Genomic DNA, 17663 nt, shown 5'->3' with positions numbered 1-17663 from the left:
CACTCTGAAGCCCCCTTATGTCTCAAGTCAGAAACATTAAGAGGAGTTGCCAAAGCTTATTCTTTGTTGGTTTGCTGTTTTTCATTGTTAGTATTACAGACATAGTCCCTGATAGGTATGAATGCACAGGACAGAAGTAGCTGGAGTTCAGCACCAATTGCAAATCTGTCATGAGGGCAAAGGAATAGCCAGTATGAAAACTAATTTTAACTAATAATATGTCAACCAGCCCCATGTAGCTAATTAGGTATCCAAATATGGCTAATTGCATTATTAATTAGTAATTAAAAAATGAGTAATAGACACTGTCATTGGTCATGTGATCTCAATCGATATAACCACTCCAGGCCAGAAGAAGAAAGCAAGCCTAACCAATAACAAGCAGCATCCAACCAGGGTCTGGGTGGAGAGCGCGGGGGGGGGCGTCTGGCAAGTCTTGTTGTGGGAATTAACATTCTCAGCGACCACTCTGATGAAGTCCAAGTACTGCTCCCAACTGCTGGACAAAAACCCTAGAAGCTTCACTAAGATTTGGTGTTCTGAGAAATTCACACCAGAATTGCAAACTTTGGTAAAAGAAAAACTGCAAAGTTTCACACTGAATGGTGGGAGATGTTTGTTATGTTAATAAGCACATGAAGTACATTTATCTGTAATGTGTGTAAGGTGTTTACTGAAATGGTGTCACTGTAGCCTTGCTTATGGCTAGTCAGCGATTTTTAATGGTCAACACTGCATCATCAGTACTCTTTGGAGGTTGTGGTGGATCAGAGCAGAGGTAGCTTTGCTGGGGATCACACCTATGCTGTAGCCAACCTGGGAGCACTTGACAGGTCTCTGTGAGGAATAGAACATGGTTCAGTATTTTACGCAGCATGAAACTCCCTTTACACTGTCCCAATATATTCCTAAAACTCAGCTTTAGAATATCCTTACTCCATCCTTTGTCCTGTGAGTGAAAAGACTAGTGATGATTCAATATTATGCCATGTGATGAGGATAATACTGAGAGAAAGAATGGATTCCACCTGGAATCCAATTGAATTATATTTTATATAAATCTATTTAATTGATATTTAACAAATGTACTTATTTTTCTTTATAATAGTCTCTTAGACCATGGATGTCCTACAGGTCTGTGTGATTGTGATGAGCATGTGGTTGACTGCATTCAAACCTTCCAGTGGTCAAAAACAAAACTTGGATTCAAGTCTAGAAATCTGTATCCTTTCTGGCACTGGGACTAAAATATAATATATAATCTTGCTACTTCTTTCAATCTAATAGGAATGTCAAGACAAACATGATATTAAAAAAATCCCTGCTTCCTAGGATAGTACAGGGGGCAGTGGATTGCTGCACAGTGGAGGTTCATGCCTGTGATTTTCTCATACTCCTGATCTCTCCTTCATACAGAGCCACGGTTCTAGCTCCTGATCACTAGCCAGCGACCCCTGTTTGTGCTTGTGTAAAATGTTGGGTGAAGACAGAATCATACTCGCCTGTGATGCACTCTACTGTCGAGTAGCCTGCTGACCCTATTTAGTATCACACAAAGGATGAGGTACCAGAGGGTGCTAGTGGGAGGGAGGGAGAAAAAATTAAGCTGTACACTTTGAATTCTGATTTCTGCAAGGTTTGTTATTCCTTTAATACCATTACATAGAAATTACAACCTGGAAACAGGCCCAACCAGTCCGTGTCGTGTTTACTGTCCACACAAGCAGTAGTTCTAATCCCCTGTGCTTGCCCTGTTCCTGTAACCCTTTATCTCCCTTTCCTTCAACCACCTATCTAACCTATTCTAAAATGACATGGTCTCTGCTTCAATCACTATCTCTGGTCGTGCATTCCACAGCCTCTCTGTGTAACAAAAAAAAATGTTTCTCCTGCTCTGTCCTAAACCTTTTATATTTAATCTTATATCTATGTTCCCTCGTCCTAAACTCCTGAACCACTGGAAACAGTTTTTTTCCATTTACTTTGTCCCATCCCGTCATAAATTTTAAACATCTCGATCAAATCTCTGTTCTAACGAAAACAGCCCCAGTGAAATAAAAGTTTGACACTATGATTTGATTTGTTAAAGTTGTGAACGTTTACCTTTTTTTCTTTGTCATTTTTCTTCCCTCTTCACACCTGGAGGGACTGACCCTCACTGAGACTCCTTCAATGGACATCTTTGAGTATCTCGACTCACTGGCCGTGGCTGAGAGTTTTGGCAGGCTACTTATTGGATAGATCTTTCACTCAATGTCCACATGAGCACATATCTGTAGGGATTGCTGTCAGAAGTGGGAACCCTGACAAATTTAACAGCACCTAAGAGACTAGTTGTAGCACCCCTGCTGCTGCCCCATATGAGACCAACTAACTCCGCACAAGCCAGGAACTGAGACTGGGCCCTGTTTGGTCTGTGTGGCTCAACTACTCACTGTATAAAGTCTCTGAGCCATCAGGGAATTGTCACATATTTAAACTATAACATGAATGTTTTTCACTTCTTAAAAAGTGACCCTTGTATATCAGTTTTATGGCGAGGGATTAGTAGAACAGGAACTTGCTTCTGTTGGGACTGCATGTACAGTGCACTCATTGGATTGTGAATAAAACCATGCAGTAAAATCTCTAAATTATGGCACTGCTTACTTTCCTGAACAACATTGCTCTTTAGATAGAAAGCTCTTTGAAACAAAACGCAAAGATCAGATGCATGCTTTGAAGAACATGATTGAATTAAATGACATTAATCAGCAGTACAAGATTATCGACATCATGTTGAAAGGACTGTTCAAGGTGAGCAAAGGACATCGTGCGTGATCTTCACTCCGTCCCTTTCGTTGGCACAGAGTGATCTAACCCCTCCCCTGACCCCACTAGTAGTCCCCCCACTGTTCCTTTTGGTCATTGCATAATCAGTAATCCACTCCTTCTTCACGTCTCTCACGGCCCTTTCGGTAAGTGAACTCATTGCAATCCCACCTTGGTCCCTTCAGTTGGTACATAGTGATCTCTTTCTCCTCTGTTCTCCCACCCCATCCTTCCCAATTACTGTGGTTGGTATAATGGTTTTAGATTCTCTACAGTCTCTGTTTGAATCCAGCCTAATTGTAAAGCATGCCGTGGGGCGTTGCAAACTGTAAGCCTCCATCTGTTACAAGACTTCATGTCAAATTTAAGATGGCTGGCGAGGAACTGAATTAATATTTCAGAGAGTCACGAACCCTAATTACTTCAGGTTTAGCTGTATGTGTTTACGAAGCTCCCTCACACTGGCAGGCCCAATAACTCCTTCAAACCAGTTTCTCAGAAGTTCTCAACACTCACTCAAAGTAAAAAAAACCGCTGCAGAAAAATTGGAAACCAAACAGAAGGATGTTAAAGCTCAGCTCAATTCTTCAGAACTGATTTCGAAAGGAGTTAGAAAATATGAGACTCTTTTAAATTGAAACACAATTTGATTTCTATTCATTCCAGGTACTGGAAGACTCCAAGACAGTACTGACTGCCGCTGATGTGCAAGCAGATGGACCACTACCTCGTGATGAAAAACTTAAGGATGGTGGGTCTAGGCTGAATATTTTTCCTTCTGTCATGCTTTAACATTGTAAGCATTTTTGTCTCCTGTTCTCCTTAATATTCCCACAGGTACCATTTCTGGAGAACCTCGGATCTTGCCCAAGTTGCCCTTTTTTTTGTGTGTGAGCTTAGACTGATTTTTTTCCTCTGTAATTTGATGATGGTGAGCATCACGGACAAGCCCGATCCCGTACTCCCCCAAAATCCACTCTTTCTAGCAGGATCCCTGGCTGATAACATTTTTTTTCCTACCAACTTCAGGGGTCTGAAGCCAACTGCTGCCCTAAGATCATCAAAAATTATCAAATATAAGAGTATTGGGATGAGAGTCGTCAATTATGTGGGGGAGACCGGAGAAGCTGGGATTGTTTTCTTTAGAGCAGAGAAGGTTAATGGGAGATTTAATAGAGGTGTTCAAAATAATGAAGGTTTTTGATAGAGTAAATAAGGAGAAACTGTTTCCACCGGTAGGAGGGTCAGTAACCAGAGGACACAGATTTAAGGTAATTGACAAAAGAACCGGAGTTGAGATGAGGAGAAATGTTTTTTACACAGCGAGTTGTTATGATCTGTAATGCTCTGCCTGAAAGGGCGGTGGAAGCAGATTCAATAGTAACTTTCAAAAGGGAATTGTATATGTACTTGGAAAGGAAAAATTTACAGGACTATGGGGAAATAACAGGGGAGTGGAACTAATTGGATAGCTCTTTCAAAGAGCCAGCACAAGCACGTTGGGCTGAATGGCCTCCTTCTGTGCTGTATGATTCTATAACTGAGTATAGATTGTAAATCAAACCATGGGCCTTTGGTCTGTATTGCTTGGAGCCTTTACCCACTTGGCCATTGGTGGTGTTGCTCAGACTGGATTAAGGTTGGAAGTGGTGTATCCCGGGGTCAGCGCTGAGTACAAAGATTCTTGGTATATATAGAATTTGGACACGGGTATAGGGAGCATAATCTCAGAATCCGCTGACATCACGAAAGGGGTTTGGCAAACAGCAAGGACTGTAAAAGGCTTGAGGAAGAAATAGATGCTAGTGGAATGGGTGGATAGGTGAAAATTTTCACATCGTTCACCTGAGGAAGGAGGTAGCCTCCGAAAGCTTGTGAATTTAAAATAAAATTGCTGGACTATAACTTGGTGTTGTAAAATTGTTTACAATTGTAAACTTCTCTGAGGGAGATGTTACAATTGGTCTTGGTACTCTGGGCTAGGGAGGGGAAAACCAGTCAAAATCTCCTTTCCTGACCACTGTCCAGTGACATCTGCTGGAACTCATTACCCAACTCCCACTTGTGGGAGCACCTTCACCACACAAACTCCAGCAGTTCAAGAAGAAGGCTTGCCACCTTCTCTAGGGCAACTAGGCACCGGCAATATATGGCAGCCTTGTCAGCAATGCCCACATCCTGAGAATGAATAAAGAGCAGTTAATAGGGGTAGATGGCAGCTGAGGACATGATCAGGCACAGTTGTTTTGTCCCCTGCAGTTGATTAACCCACTAACACCAACTAAAAGAAAAAGAACTTGCATTTATATAGGCCGAATGGCCTACTCCTGTTCCTATTTTCTATGTTTCTATAGCACCTTTCATGACCTCAGGACGTCCCAAAACGCTTTACAGCCAATTAAGAATTTTTGAAGTGCAGTCACTGTTGTAATGTAAGAAAGTCGATACTCAATTTTTTACACAGCAAGCTCCCACAAATAGCAATGTGATAATGACCAGATAATCTGTTCCCAGGTGTTTGTTGAGGGATAAATATTGGCCAGGACACAGGGGAGAACACCCCTATTCTTTGGAAAAGTGCCATGGGATCTTTTAAGTCCACCTGAGAGGGCAGATGGGTCCTCGGTTTAAGATCTTATCCGAAAGACGGCACCTCTGACAGTGCAGCACTCCCTCAGTACTGGCACTGAAGTGTGTCAGCCTAGATTTTGTGCTCAAGTCCCTCGAGTGGAGCTCACCCATAAAGAATGGGTACTTGGGTGCAGGTCAGGAGGGTGGTTGGCACCTATTAAACCATTCCCCAGCATGTCAGCACTTACAGGAAGGCCAGAAAAACACCAAAATGAGGTATAATTATATGGAATTTAGATACCAATGTAATTGTACTTCCAAGCTGGAACATTTCATCCCTTTGTTACATCTGTCTCTAAGGCAGTTGTGTTTTTCTGAATGGTAGAAATAAGCTTTCCATCAGTAATGTCAATCCTGCTTTGTTTTTCAGCTTATTCCCACATTGTTGAAAACACAGCCTTCTTTGGGGACGTGGCTCTGCGTTTTCCGAAGATTGTCCACCATTACTTTGATCGCAACTCCAATTGGAACAACTTAATCCGATGGGGAATCAGTTTCTGTAACCAAACAGGAGTATTCAATGGAGGGCCACACACACAGCTTCTAAATCTGGTGAGAGATGAAAGTTTGAAGGCTTTGTTTGTCTTCAGTATATAGAACTATTGGCATTGCTATAAAACTTACGGACTTGGAGACTGGTGCAGAGTGTTGGGACACAGAATCAGGGAGTCAGTAATTTCCTGTAAGATGGGTTCACAGTCTCATCCCACAATCTGAGGAAGAGATAACTAGCACCTCCTAGTGGGAAGCTCTCAAGTGGCATCGGCAGATATCTGAGAGCAACTCGCCTGCCGAACTGCTGTGCCGACAAGTGACGTGCTGCCTGAGGAAACGTGAGAGGAGGAAGGGGACAAAAATGAAGGTTTTATTTCTGACACAAAGTTTAAACGTTTTTAGTAGCAATGTAAGCCAGGGATTGAGACCACCCTTTGAGAATCAATACTGTCTCCAACTGGTTTGTACTGAGTTCACAGGCAAAATACACACATAAACCTAGTGGTTTTAATTTTCCAATTAATATGAATCACAGTTTGTTGCACTAATGCTGACTATTCTTTCAGGTAGTTGGTGAAGAACCTTAATGTCTCAATATTACTTACTCGATAAACCTTTACACTGAAAGATAGTCCATACTTTGATATGTTGGGTTTTGATAGGATATTGTCATATAACCTTACCCTTAATACAGGTTCAAAGACTAGGGAATATTGAGACGTCTGATTAATATCTAATCAATGATACAACCATTACATGAAGTTCCCATGAGACTGGCACCGATAGTAACTCACATGCAACGGACTCTTCGGGTGTCGTAATCGTGTCATCCTGACAGCTCACGCTAGCCTAAGCAAGACTAGGTCAAAGTCCCTGAGGGGCTCCGTTGTTTTGTATCTTTTTGGGGTTAATTACGTCCTCCGAACTTGATGCTATTATGTCAACTCGTCCTATCTATGTCTAGTTAATATGTTGTGGAGATGCCGGTGATGGACTGGGGTTGACAATTGTAAACAATTTTACAACACCAAGTTATAGTCCAACGATTTTTATTTGAAATCTACAAGCTTTCGGAGGCTTCCTCCTTCCTCAGGTAAATGTTCAGGAGCTCCTTGAAGCCTACGCATTTATACATCATAGAACAATACATGGTGTTTACAGACTGCCCCTGCAACTGCCCGTTGCCAAGGCAATCACCGTGTTCAGACAGAGAGGTGTCACCTACAGAACCCCCGAATACACATTCAACAAAAAAACAAACAGGAAAAAAAAACAGAGAGAGAGAGAGAGGCAGAAACATCCGGAAGGCAGAGAAAGCCAGCAAATGACCCATTATTAAAAACAGATAGCCTTTGTTCGCTGGTGGGGTAACGTGTAGCGTGACATGAACCCAAGATCCTGGTTGAGGCCGTCCTCATGGGTGCGGAACTTGGCTATCAATTTCTGCTCGACGATTTTGCGTTGTCGTGTGTCTCGAAGGCTGCCTTGGAGAACGCTTACCCGAAGATCGGTGGCTGAATGTCCCTGACTGCTGAAGTGTTCCCCAACTGGGAGGGAACCCTCCTGTCTGGCGATTGTTGCGCGGTGTCCGTTCATCCGTTGTCGCAGTGTCTGCATGGTCTCGCCAATGTACCATGCTCCGGGGCATCCTTTCCTGCAGCGTATGAGGTAGACAACGTTGGCCGAGTCACAGGAGTATGAACCATGCACCTGGTGGGTGGTGTCCTCTCGTGTGATGGTGGTATCTGTGTCGATGATCTGGCATGTCTTGCAGAGGTTACCGTGGCAGGGTTGTGTGGTGTCGTGGACGCTGTTCTCCTGAAAGCTGGGTAATTTGCTGCGAACGATAGTCTGTTTGAGGTTGGGTGGCTGTTTAAAGGCGAGTAGTGGAGGTGTGGGGATGGCCATAGCGAGGTGTTCGTCGTCATTGATGACATGTTGAAGGCTGCGGAGAACATGGCGTAGTTTCTCCGCTCCGGGGAAGTACTGGACGACGAAGGGTACTCTGTTGGTTGCGTCCCGTGTTAGTCTTCTGAGGAGGTCTATGCGATTTTTCGCTGTGGCCCGTCGGAACTGTCGATCGATGAGTCGAGCGTCATATCCCGTTCTTACCAGGGCGTCTTTCAGAGTCTGTAGGTGTCCATCCCGTTCCTCCTCGTCTGAGCAGACCCTGTGTATTCGCAGGGCCTGTCCATAGGGGATGGCCTCTTTGACGTGGTTAGGGTGGAAGCTGGAAAAGTGGAGCATCGTGAGGTTGTCCGTGGGCTTGCGGTAGAGTGAGGTGCTGAGGTGCCCGTCTTTGATGGAGATTCGTGTGTCCAAGAAAGAAACTGATTCTGAGGAGTAGTCCATGGTGAGCTTGATGGTGGGATGGAACTTGTTGATGTTATCGTGTAGTCTCTTTAGTGACTCTTCGCCGTGGGTCCATAGAAAGAAAATGTCATCGATGTATCTGGTGTATAGCGTTGGTTGGATGTCCTGTGCAGTGAAGAAGTCCTGCTCGAACTTGTGCATGAAAATGTTGGCGTATTGGGGTGCAAATTTGGTCCCCATGGCTGTTCCGTGTGTTTGGGTAAAGAACTGGTTATTGAAGGTGAAGACATTGTGATCCAGGATGAAGCGGATGAGTTGTAGGATGGCGTTTGGAGATTGGCTGTTGTTGGTGTTGAGTATTGATGCTGTCGCAGCGATGCCGTCATCGTGGGGGATACTGGTGTATAGTGCCGAGACGTCCATCGTGGTGAGAAGTGTTCCTGGTTCAACTGGTCCGTGGGTACTGAGTTTTTGTAGGAAGTCTGTAGTGTCGCGACAGAAGCTGGGGGTTCCCTGTACGATGGGTTTCAGGTTGCCCTCGATGTATCCAGAGAGGTTCTCACACAGGGAGATACGATAGGACGTCCGGGTGTGTTGGCTTTGTGTATCTTTGGGAGGCAGTAGAAGTCTCCCACGCGGGGAGTACGTGGGATGAGAGTGCGTAGGATGCTTTGAATATGTGAGTACGCTCACCGTGCAAGTGACATTCCTTACGTTTCTCGCTTCACTGTGTCTACGCGGTACCATCTATCTGTTGCTCATTGTTCCCGTTGCGTAGAAAAGCATGTCCTTCGCTTCCTTATCTGCTTTTGGTCCATCTCTATTCAGTCTTTCTATTTCATACTGACCCCTGACCACCTGCCCTTCTGCTTAGTACATTTCTTGTCAGTTCTCATAAACTGTTAGTAAGTAATGTCTCTTATAACACCTGGTCCTGACCCCGTCTTGTGTGTGACCTCCTAAAAATACTTGCTCTGCAGAATTAGTTGTGTGTGCGAGTGCTTTATATTAGGAAATGCTTATTCGGGTTATTGGAAATTTTAGAGTTTATCTACCTGGCCTACCTATCTTTTTTTATTCATTCATGGGATGTGGGCATCGCTAGCGAGGCCAGCATTTATTACCCATCCCTAATTGCCCTTGAGAAGGTGGTGGTGAGCTGCCTTCTTGAACCGCTGCAGTCCGTGTGGTGAAGGTTCTCTCACAGTGCTGTTAGATAGGGAGTTCCAGGATTTTGACCCAGAGACGATGAAGGAACGACGATATATTTCCAAGTTGAGATGGTGTGTGACTTGGAGGGGAACGTGCAGGTGGTGTTGTTCCCATGTGCCTGCTGCCCTTGTCCTTCTGGGTGGTAGAGGTCGCGGGTTTGGGAGGTGCTGTCGAGTTGCTGCAGTGCATCTTGTAGATGGTACACACTGCAGCCATGGTGCGCCGGTGGTGAAGGGAGTGAATGTTTAGGGTGGTGGATGGGGTGCCAATCAAGCAGGCTGCTTTGTCCTGGATGGTGTCGAGCTTCTTGAATGTTGTTGGAGCTCCACTTATCCAGGCAAGTGGAGAGTATTCCATCACACTCCTGACTTGTACCTTGTAGATGGTGGAAAGGCTTTGGGGAGTCAGGAGGTGAGTCACTCGCCGCAGAATACCCAGCATCTGACCTAAATAAGAACATAAGAAATAGGAGCAGGAGTAGGCCAATCGGCCCCTCGAGCCTGCTCTGCCATTCAATAAGATCATGGCTGATCTGATCCTAACCTCAAATCTAAATTCATGTCCAATTTCCTGCCCGCTCCCCGTAACCCCTAATTCCTTTTACTTCTAGTAAACTGTCGATTTCTGTTTTAAATTTATTTAATGATGTCGCTTCCACAGCTTCCTGGGGCAGCAAATTCCACAGACCTACCACCCTCTGAGTGAAGAAGTTTCTCCTCATCTCAGTTTTGAAAGAGCAGCCCCTTATTCTAAGATTATGCCCCCTAGTTCTAGTTTCACCCATCCTTGGGAACATCCTTACCGCATCCACCCGATCAAGCCCCTTCACAATCTTATATGTTTCAATAAGATCGCCTCTCATTCTTCTGAACTCCAATGAGTAGAGTCCCAATCTACTCAACCTCTCCTCATATGTCCACCCCTCATCCCCGGGATTAACCGAGTGAACCTTCTTTGTACTGCCTCGAGAGCAAGTATGTCTTTTCTTAAGTATGGAGACCAAAACTGTATGCAGTATTCCAGGTGCGGTCTCACCAATACCTTATATAACTGCAGCAATACCTCGCTGTTTTTAAATTCTATCCCCCTAGCAATAAAAGCCAACATTCCGTTGGCCTTCATGATCACCTGCTGCACCTGCAAACTAACTTTTTGATTTTCTTGCACTAGGACCCCCAGATCCCTTTGTACTGCAGTACTTTCCAGTTTCTCGCCATTAAGATAATAACTTGCTCACTGATTTTTCCTGCCAAAGTGCATAACCTCACATTTTCCAATATTGTATTGCATCTGCCAAATCTCCGCCCACTCACCCAGCCTGTCTATATCCCCTTGTAGGTTTTTTATGTCCTCCTCACTCTCTACTTTCCCTCCCACCTTTGTATCATCTGCAAACTTTGATATGTTACACTCGGTCCCCTCCTCCAAATCGTTAATATAGATTGTAAAGAGTTGGGGACCCAGCACCGACCCCTGCGGAACACCACTGGCTACAGGTTGCCAGTCCGAGAATGAACCATTTATCCCAACTCTCTGCTTCCTGTTAGATAACCAATCCTCCACCCATGCCAGAATATTACCCCCAATCCAGTGATTCTTTATCTTGAGCAATAATCTTTTATGTGGCACCTTGTCGAATGCCTTCTGGAAGTCCAAATACACTACATCCACTGGTTCCCCTTTAACCACCCTGTACGTTATATCCTCAAAGAACTCAAGCAAATTTGTCAGACATGATTTCCTCTTCGTAAAGCCATGCTGACTTTGTCCTATTAAATTATGTTTATCCAAATGTTCCGATACTGTCTCCTTAATTATAGACTCCCAAATTTTACCCACCACAGATGTTAGGCTAACTGGTCTATAATTTCCAGCCTTCTGCCTACTACCCTTTTTAAATAAGGGTGTTACATTAGCAGTTTTCCAATCTGCCGGGACCTTTGCCGAGTCCAGAGAATTTTGGAAAATTATTACCAAAGCATCCACAATCCCTACTGCCACTTCCCTCAAGACCCTTGGATGTAAGCCATCAGGTCCAGGGGATTTATCCGCCTTGAGTCCCATTATTTTATTGAGTACCAATTCCTTAGTGATTTTAATCGTATTTAGCTCCTCCCCCCCAGAGCCCCCTGTTTGTCCAGTGTTGGGATATTCTTAGTGTCCTCTACCGTAAAGACTGAAACAAAATATTTGTTCAGCATTTTTGCCATCTCCATGTTTCCCACCATTAATTTCCCGGTCTCATCCTCTAAAGGACCTATGTTTGCCTTAGCCACCCTTTTTCTTTTTATATAACTGTAGAAACTCTTGCTATCTGTTTTTATATTTTTTGCTAATTTATTTTCATAATCTATCTTCCCTTTCTTAATCAATCCTTTCGTTACTTTTTGCTGTCTTTTGAAGACTTCCCAATCTTCTATCCTCCCACTAAGTTTGGCTACCTTATATGTCCTTGTTTTTAGTCGGATACAATCCTTAATTTCTTTACTTAGCCCTGGATGGCTGTCATTTCTTTTACACCCTTTTTTCCTCAGTGGAATATATATTTTTTGAAAGTTGTAAAATAACTCCTTAAATGAACACCACTGTTCATGTACCGTCTTACCCTTTAAACTATTTTCCCAGTCCACTTTAATCAATTCCGCTCTCATACCATCATAGTCTCCTTTATTCAAGCTCAGTACGCTTGTTTGAGAACTAACCTTCTCGCCCTCTAATTGGATATGGAATGTAACCATGTTATGGTCACTCATTCCAAGGGGATCCTTAACTCGGACATTATTAATTAATCCTGGCTCATTACACAGGACTAGGTCCAAGGTTGCTTGCCCCCTTGTAGGTTCAGTTACATACTGCTCAAGAAATCCATCCCTAATACACTCAATAAACTCTTCCTCAAGGCTACCCTGCCCAATTTGATTTGTCCAGTTAATATGATAGTTAAAATCCCCCATAATTATAGCTGTTCCCTTATTACATGCCCCGACTATTTCCTGATTAATACTTCTTCCAGCAGAGTTGCAACTATTAGGAGGCCTATATACTACGCCCACGAGTGTTTTTTGCCCCTTATTATTCCTTATCTCTACACAAACTGCTCTTGTAGCCACAGTATTTATGTGGCTGGTCCAGTTAAGTTTCTGGTCAATGGTGACCCCCCCCAGGATGCTGATGGTGGGGGATTCAGTGATGGTAATGCAGTTGAATGTCAAGGGGAAGTGGTTAGACTCTCTCTTGTTGGAGATGCTCATTGCCTGGCACTTGTCCGGCACGAATGTTACTTGCCACTTATCAGCCCAAGCCTGGATGTTGTCCAGGTCTTGCTGCATGCAAGCATGGACTGCTTCATTATCTGAGGGGTTGCGAATGGAACTGAACACTATGCAATCATCATCGAACATCCCCATTTCTGACCTTATGATGGAGGGAAGGTCATTGATGAAGCAGCTGAAGATGGTTGGGCCTAGGACACTGCCCTCAGGAACCTCTGCACCAATGTCCTGGGGTTGAGATGATTGGCCTCCAACAACCACTACCATCTTCCTTTGTGCTAGGTAGGACTTCAGCCACTGGAGAGTTTTCCCCTGATTACCATTGACTTCAATTTTACTAGGGCTCCTAGGTGCCACTCTCAGTCAAATGCTGCCTTGATGTCAAGGGCAGTCACTCTTAGCTCACCTCTGGAATTCAGATCTTTTGTCCATGTTTGGACCAAGGCTGTAATGAGGTCTGTAGCCGAGTGATCCTGGCGGAACCCAAACTGAGCATTGGTGAGCAGGTTATTGGTGAGTAAGTGTCGCTTGATAGCACTGTCAGTGACACCTTCAATCACTTTTGCTGATGATTGAGAGTAGACTGATGAGACGGTAATTGGCCGGATTGTATTTGTCCTGCATTTTGTGGACAGGACATACCTGGACAATTTTCTACATTGTCTGGTAGATGCCAGTATTGTAGCTGTACTGGAACAGTTTGGCTAGAGGCATGGATGGTTCTGGAGCACAAGTCTTCAGCACTACAGCCGGGATGTTGTCGGGGCCCATAGCCTTTGTTGTATCCAGTGCACTCAGCCATTTCTTGATATCACGTGGAGTGAATCGAATTGGCTGAAGACTGGCTTCTGTGATGGTGGGGATATCGGGAGGAGGCTGAGATGGATAATCCATTTGGCACTTCTGGCTGAAGATGGTTGCAAACGCTTCAGCCTTGTCTTTTGCACTCACGTGCTGGACTCTGCCATCATTGAGGATGGGGATGTTCACAGCGCCTCCTCCTCCCGTTAGTTGTTTAATTGTCCATTACCATTCATGACTGGATGTGGCAGGACTGCAGAGCTTTGATCTGATCCGTTGGTTGTGGAATCGCTTAGCCCTGTCTATAGCATGTTGCTTCTGCTGTTTAGCATGCATGTAGTTCTGTGTGGTAGCTTCAACAGGTTGGCACCTCATTTTTAGGTACACCTGGTGCTGCTCCTGGCATGCTCTTCTACACTTCTCATCGAACCAGGGTTGATCCCCTGGCTTGTTGGTAATAGTAGAGTGGGGAATATGCCAGGCCATGAGGTTACAGATTGTGCTCGAATACAAATCTGCTGCTGATGGCCCACAGCACCTCATGGATGCCCAGTTTTGAGCTGCTAGATCTGTTCTGAATCTATCCCATTTAGCACGGTGGTAGTGCCACACAACACATTGGATGGTATCCTCAGTGTGAAGACAGGACTCCGTCTCCACAAGGACTGTGCGGTGGTCACTCCTACCAATATTGTCGTGGACAGATGCATCTGCGACAGGTAGATTGGTGAGGATGAGGTCAAGTAGGTTTTTCCCTCGTGTTGGTTCGCTCACCACCTGCCGCACGCCCAGTCTGGCAGCTATGCCCTTCAGGACTTGGCCAGCTCGTTCAGCAGTGGTGCTACCGAGCCACTCTTGGTGATGGACATTGAAGTCCCCCACCCAAAGTACATTCTGTGCCCTTGCTACCCTCAATGCTTCCTCCAAGTGGTGCTCAACATGGAGGAGGACTGATTCATCAGCTGAGGGAGAACGGTAGGTGGTAATCAGCAGGAGGTTTCCTCGCCCATGTTTGACCTGATGCCATGAGATGTTGAGGACTCCTAGGGCCACTCCCTTCTGACTGTATATCACTGTACCACCACCTCTGGTGGGATTGTCCTGCCGGTGGGACATGACATACCCAGGGATGGTGATGGAAGAGTCTGGGACGTTGGCTGAAAGGTATGATTCTGTGAGTATGGCTATGTCAGGCTGTTGCTTGACTAGTCTGTGGGACAGCTCTCCCAATTTTGGCACACGTCCCCAGATGTTAGTGAGGAGGACTTTGCAGGGTCAACTGGGCTTGGTTTGCCTTTGTTGTGTCCGGTGCCTAGTGGTCCGTCCGGTTTTCTGATACATCTTACATGATACAATCAGTGACTTGGATGCAGCTGGTGTTATGTCCAATTGGAAAATATATATTTGATGTCCCTGAATGCTTGGTGTTAGAAAATTAAGGAAATTTTAAGACCTAATCATTAGTACTATAACTACGGGAGTAGTGTATTTAAAACTAGATAATTCATTTCAGAATTAGGACTGCAGCTTGTAAGTTTTGAAATATTAATACAGTCCTGCCTTTTTGTGTTTTTCTTTTCTCTCATAAAGCCGCTGAATCATTGTGGGTACGGTTCCAACCATTTTTTGTGTTTTAGTACAGACTTTCACGCTTGCATTTACAAGCAAGAGTTACTGAAAATAAACTGGAGCACGAACTCTGGCTGATTTTCTTTTTACCCTCCCAAACTCAAGTGCAGAGGCAAATCGCACCATCCTTACTAACTCAGGCCAGCTGACTGAAGACAAAACTGAGGATCAAACTTGGGGCATTTTTGGCCTGTATGACTCAGATACACACAGTTCATTTACCTACTGAGTCATTTAAGGATCTCTAGATTTCTGCTTTGTGAAAATGTGAATGTCTGGTGGTTCTTCAGTATTCCTCAGTGCTCCAGGGAGATCATAAAGATTGGCTGAGGAATGCCACTGTTGGGGAAAGTGTTTATGAGGGAAGGTATTATGAGGGACAATATAAGGGAGCATCATTTTAAGATTCTATCTAACGCCTATATCTTATTAATAGGTCAGAGAGTCTAGTGTCAGCAACTTTAATACTTTATTAAGAAATACAAGATTTAGCTTCTGTCTTGTATTGATATATCAATCATAGTAAATATGCAAGCAGACTAACTTACACCAAGTCAGCCCGCTGGGTGGAACCTCGGACACCCTGAGATTGGTCTCCGCTGCCTTCAGTCCCAGCTGCACCCACCAGGCCACTAGAGTACACCAACCTTAATATCCCTTCCATAACACACCTACTTTTGGATGCAGGATATGATGTAACTACAACGTATTATTCTCTTTGTTTGAAAAATGGTAGATGTCGGCTCTGTCCAGATCTGTTGTACAGTCGGCCTCAACCTTAATTTCCTCAAGATTTCTCTGTTCAGCACTTTGCACCTCGCTTAACTATTTTAAATTTCTACACTCCTAAAGGCATGTAATACAATTCTCATCTAAGGGTCTATTGTCCACAGGAATACATTAATTCATACACTAGCTATCTTCTCTTGCTCACGCTGCTTATTCTGCAGAGATGTTTTAGACATGTGCTGTACCCTCTATACTAGTTAACTCATGCTTTCTGCTCATGTCGAGTAATCCTAACTTAGCCATTTTTATTTACTATTACTCCTAAAATCTACATTTTCCCACTTCGGAACCTTGCGATATACCTTCCCCAGGGTTCCACCTTCATCTATCCCTCTCAAGATTCCCAGGTGAGCAGCGCCCTGATTTTCCACTCCATATGCCCTACAATCTTGAGGGGCATGAGCTAATCTGAGACAGTGGCAGTTCATGCTTGACTAATTGATTTCTTTGAGGAGATATCAGTAGATAGGAGAGAGAGAAAAAGAAAAAAAAAATTGCATTTCTATAGTGGCTTTCATGACCTCAGGACATCCCAAAGTGCTTTACAGCCAATGAAATACTTTTGAAGTGTAGTCACTGTTGTAATGTAGGAAACGTGGCAGCCAATTGGCGCACAGCAAGCTCCCACAAACAGCAATGTAATAATGACCAGATAATCTGTTTTAGTGATGTTGGTTGAGGGATAAATGTTGGCCAGGACACCAGCGAGGACTCCCCTGCTCTTCTTCGAAATAGTGCCATGGGATGTTTTACGTCCACCTGAGAGAGAAGACGTTATCTACCTGGATTTCAGGAAGGCATTTGACACTGTCCCACATAATAGGCTCCTACATAAGGTCCAAGCCCATGTGATAGTTTGGAATGTATTAAAATGGATTGGCAAATGGTTGGTTGGTAGAGAACGAGTAGGCAGCCAGGTACCAGTGGAGTGCCACAAGGTTCAGTATTGGGCAGCAGTTATTTATAATTTTTATAAATGATTTTAGAGGTAGGAATTGTGTCCAAATCTGCAGATGATACCAAATTGGGAGCAGTAAAAAATGATGAATATCAATGTGCACAAATTCAAAAGGATCTTGACAAGCTCGATCAGTGGGTGGAGAAATGGCAGATGCTATTTAATACAGGGAAAAGTCAGGTTGTAAAATTTGGCAGAGGGAAAGTTGATGCTAAATGGGATTGTGTACCTGAGGTATCGGAGCAGGAGAGAGCGCTTGGGATTTTAGTCGACAGGTCAGTTCGCAAGCTGTTAAAAATTGCAAACAGTAGGTTGAGATGCATAGCAAGGGATATAACATAATAAATCCAGAGTGGAATTTTGAAACTATATTTGACCCTGGTGAGACCACATCTGGAGTACTGCGTGCAGTTTTGGTCTCCCTATTTCAAAAAGGATATTCAGTTGTGGGAGGAGATACAGAGAAGGATTACATATTGATCACAGAACTTATGGGATGATATATGAGTAAAGATTGATTACTCTGGGACTTTTCTCTCTTGAAAAGAGAAGACTGAGAGGACATGATAGCAATGTTTAAAATTATGAAAGGTTTGGACAAATTGTCAAGGGGTCATATTTACAAATTAAGCACAAGAGAATAGGAAATGCTGGAGGGATTTTTTTTATTAAAAGGATGGTAAGTATGTGAAATGGGGATTGGTGGAACAAGAAACTATAATCGGTTTCAAAAAGGAAGTAGATATGTTCTT

General features: G+C 44.0%; 1 protein-coding gene across 2 annotated transcripts in view; it reads left to right on the top strand.

Moving 5' to 3' along the window:
- Positions 1-17663, top strand: part of LOC137305742 (coiled-coil domain-containing protein 134-like) — a 28288-nt gene that overhangs the window by 2067 nt on the left and 8558 nt on the right. For both annotated transcript variants that reach the window (XM_067974681.1, XM_067974680.1), the window contains exons 2-5: positions 1109-1222; positions 2675-2796; positions 3478-3562; positions 5813-5994. In XM_067974681.1, coding sequence (XP_067830782.1) covers positions 1120-1222; positions 2675-2796; positions 3478-3562; positions 5813-5994 — 492 coding nt within the window. In that variant the 5' untranslated portion in view covers positions 1109-1119. The remainder of the gene's footprint in view (positions 1-1108; positions 1223-2674; positions 2797-3477; positions 3563-5812; positions 5995-17663) is intronic.

The sequence above is a fragment of the Heptranchias perlo genome, chromosome 40 (genome assembly GCF_035084215.1).
Source record: "Heptranchias perlo isolate sHepPer1 chromosome 40, sHepPer1.hap1, whole genome shotgun sequence".
Classification (NCBI taxonomy): Eukaryota; Metazoa; Chordata; class Chondrichthyes; order Hexanchiformes; family Hexanchidae; genus Heptranchias; species Heptranchias perlo.
This window is presented reverse-complemented; position numbering and strand designations above follow the sequence as displayed.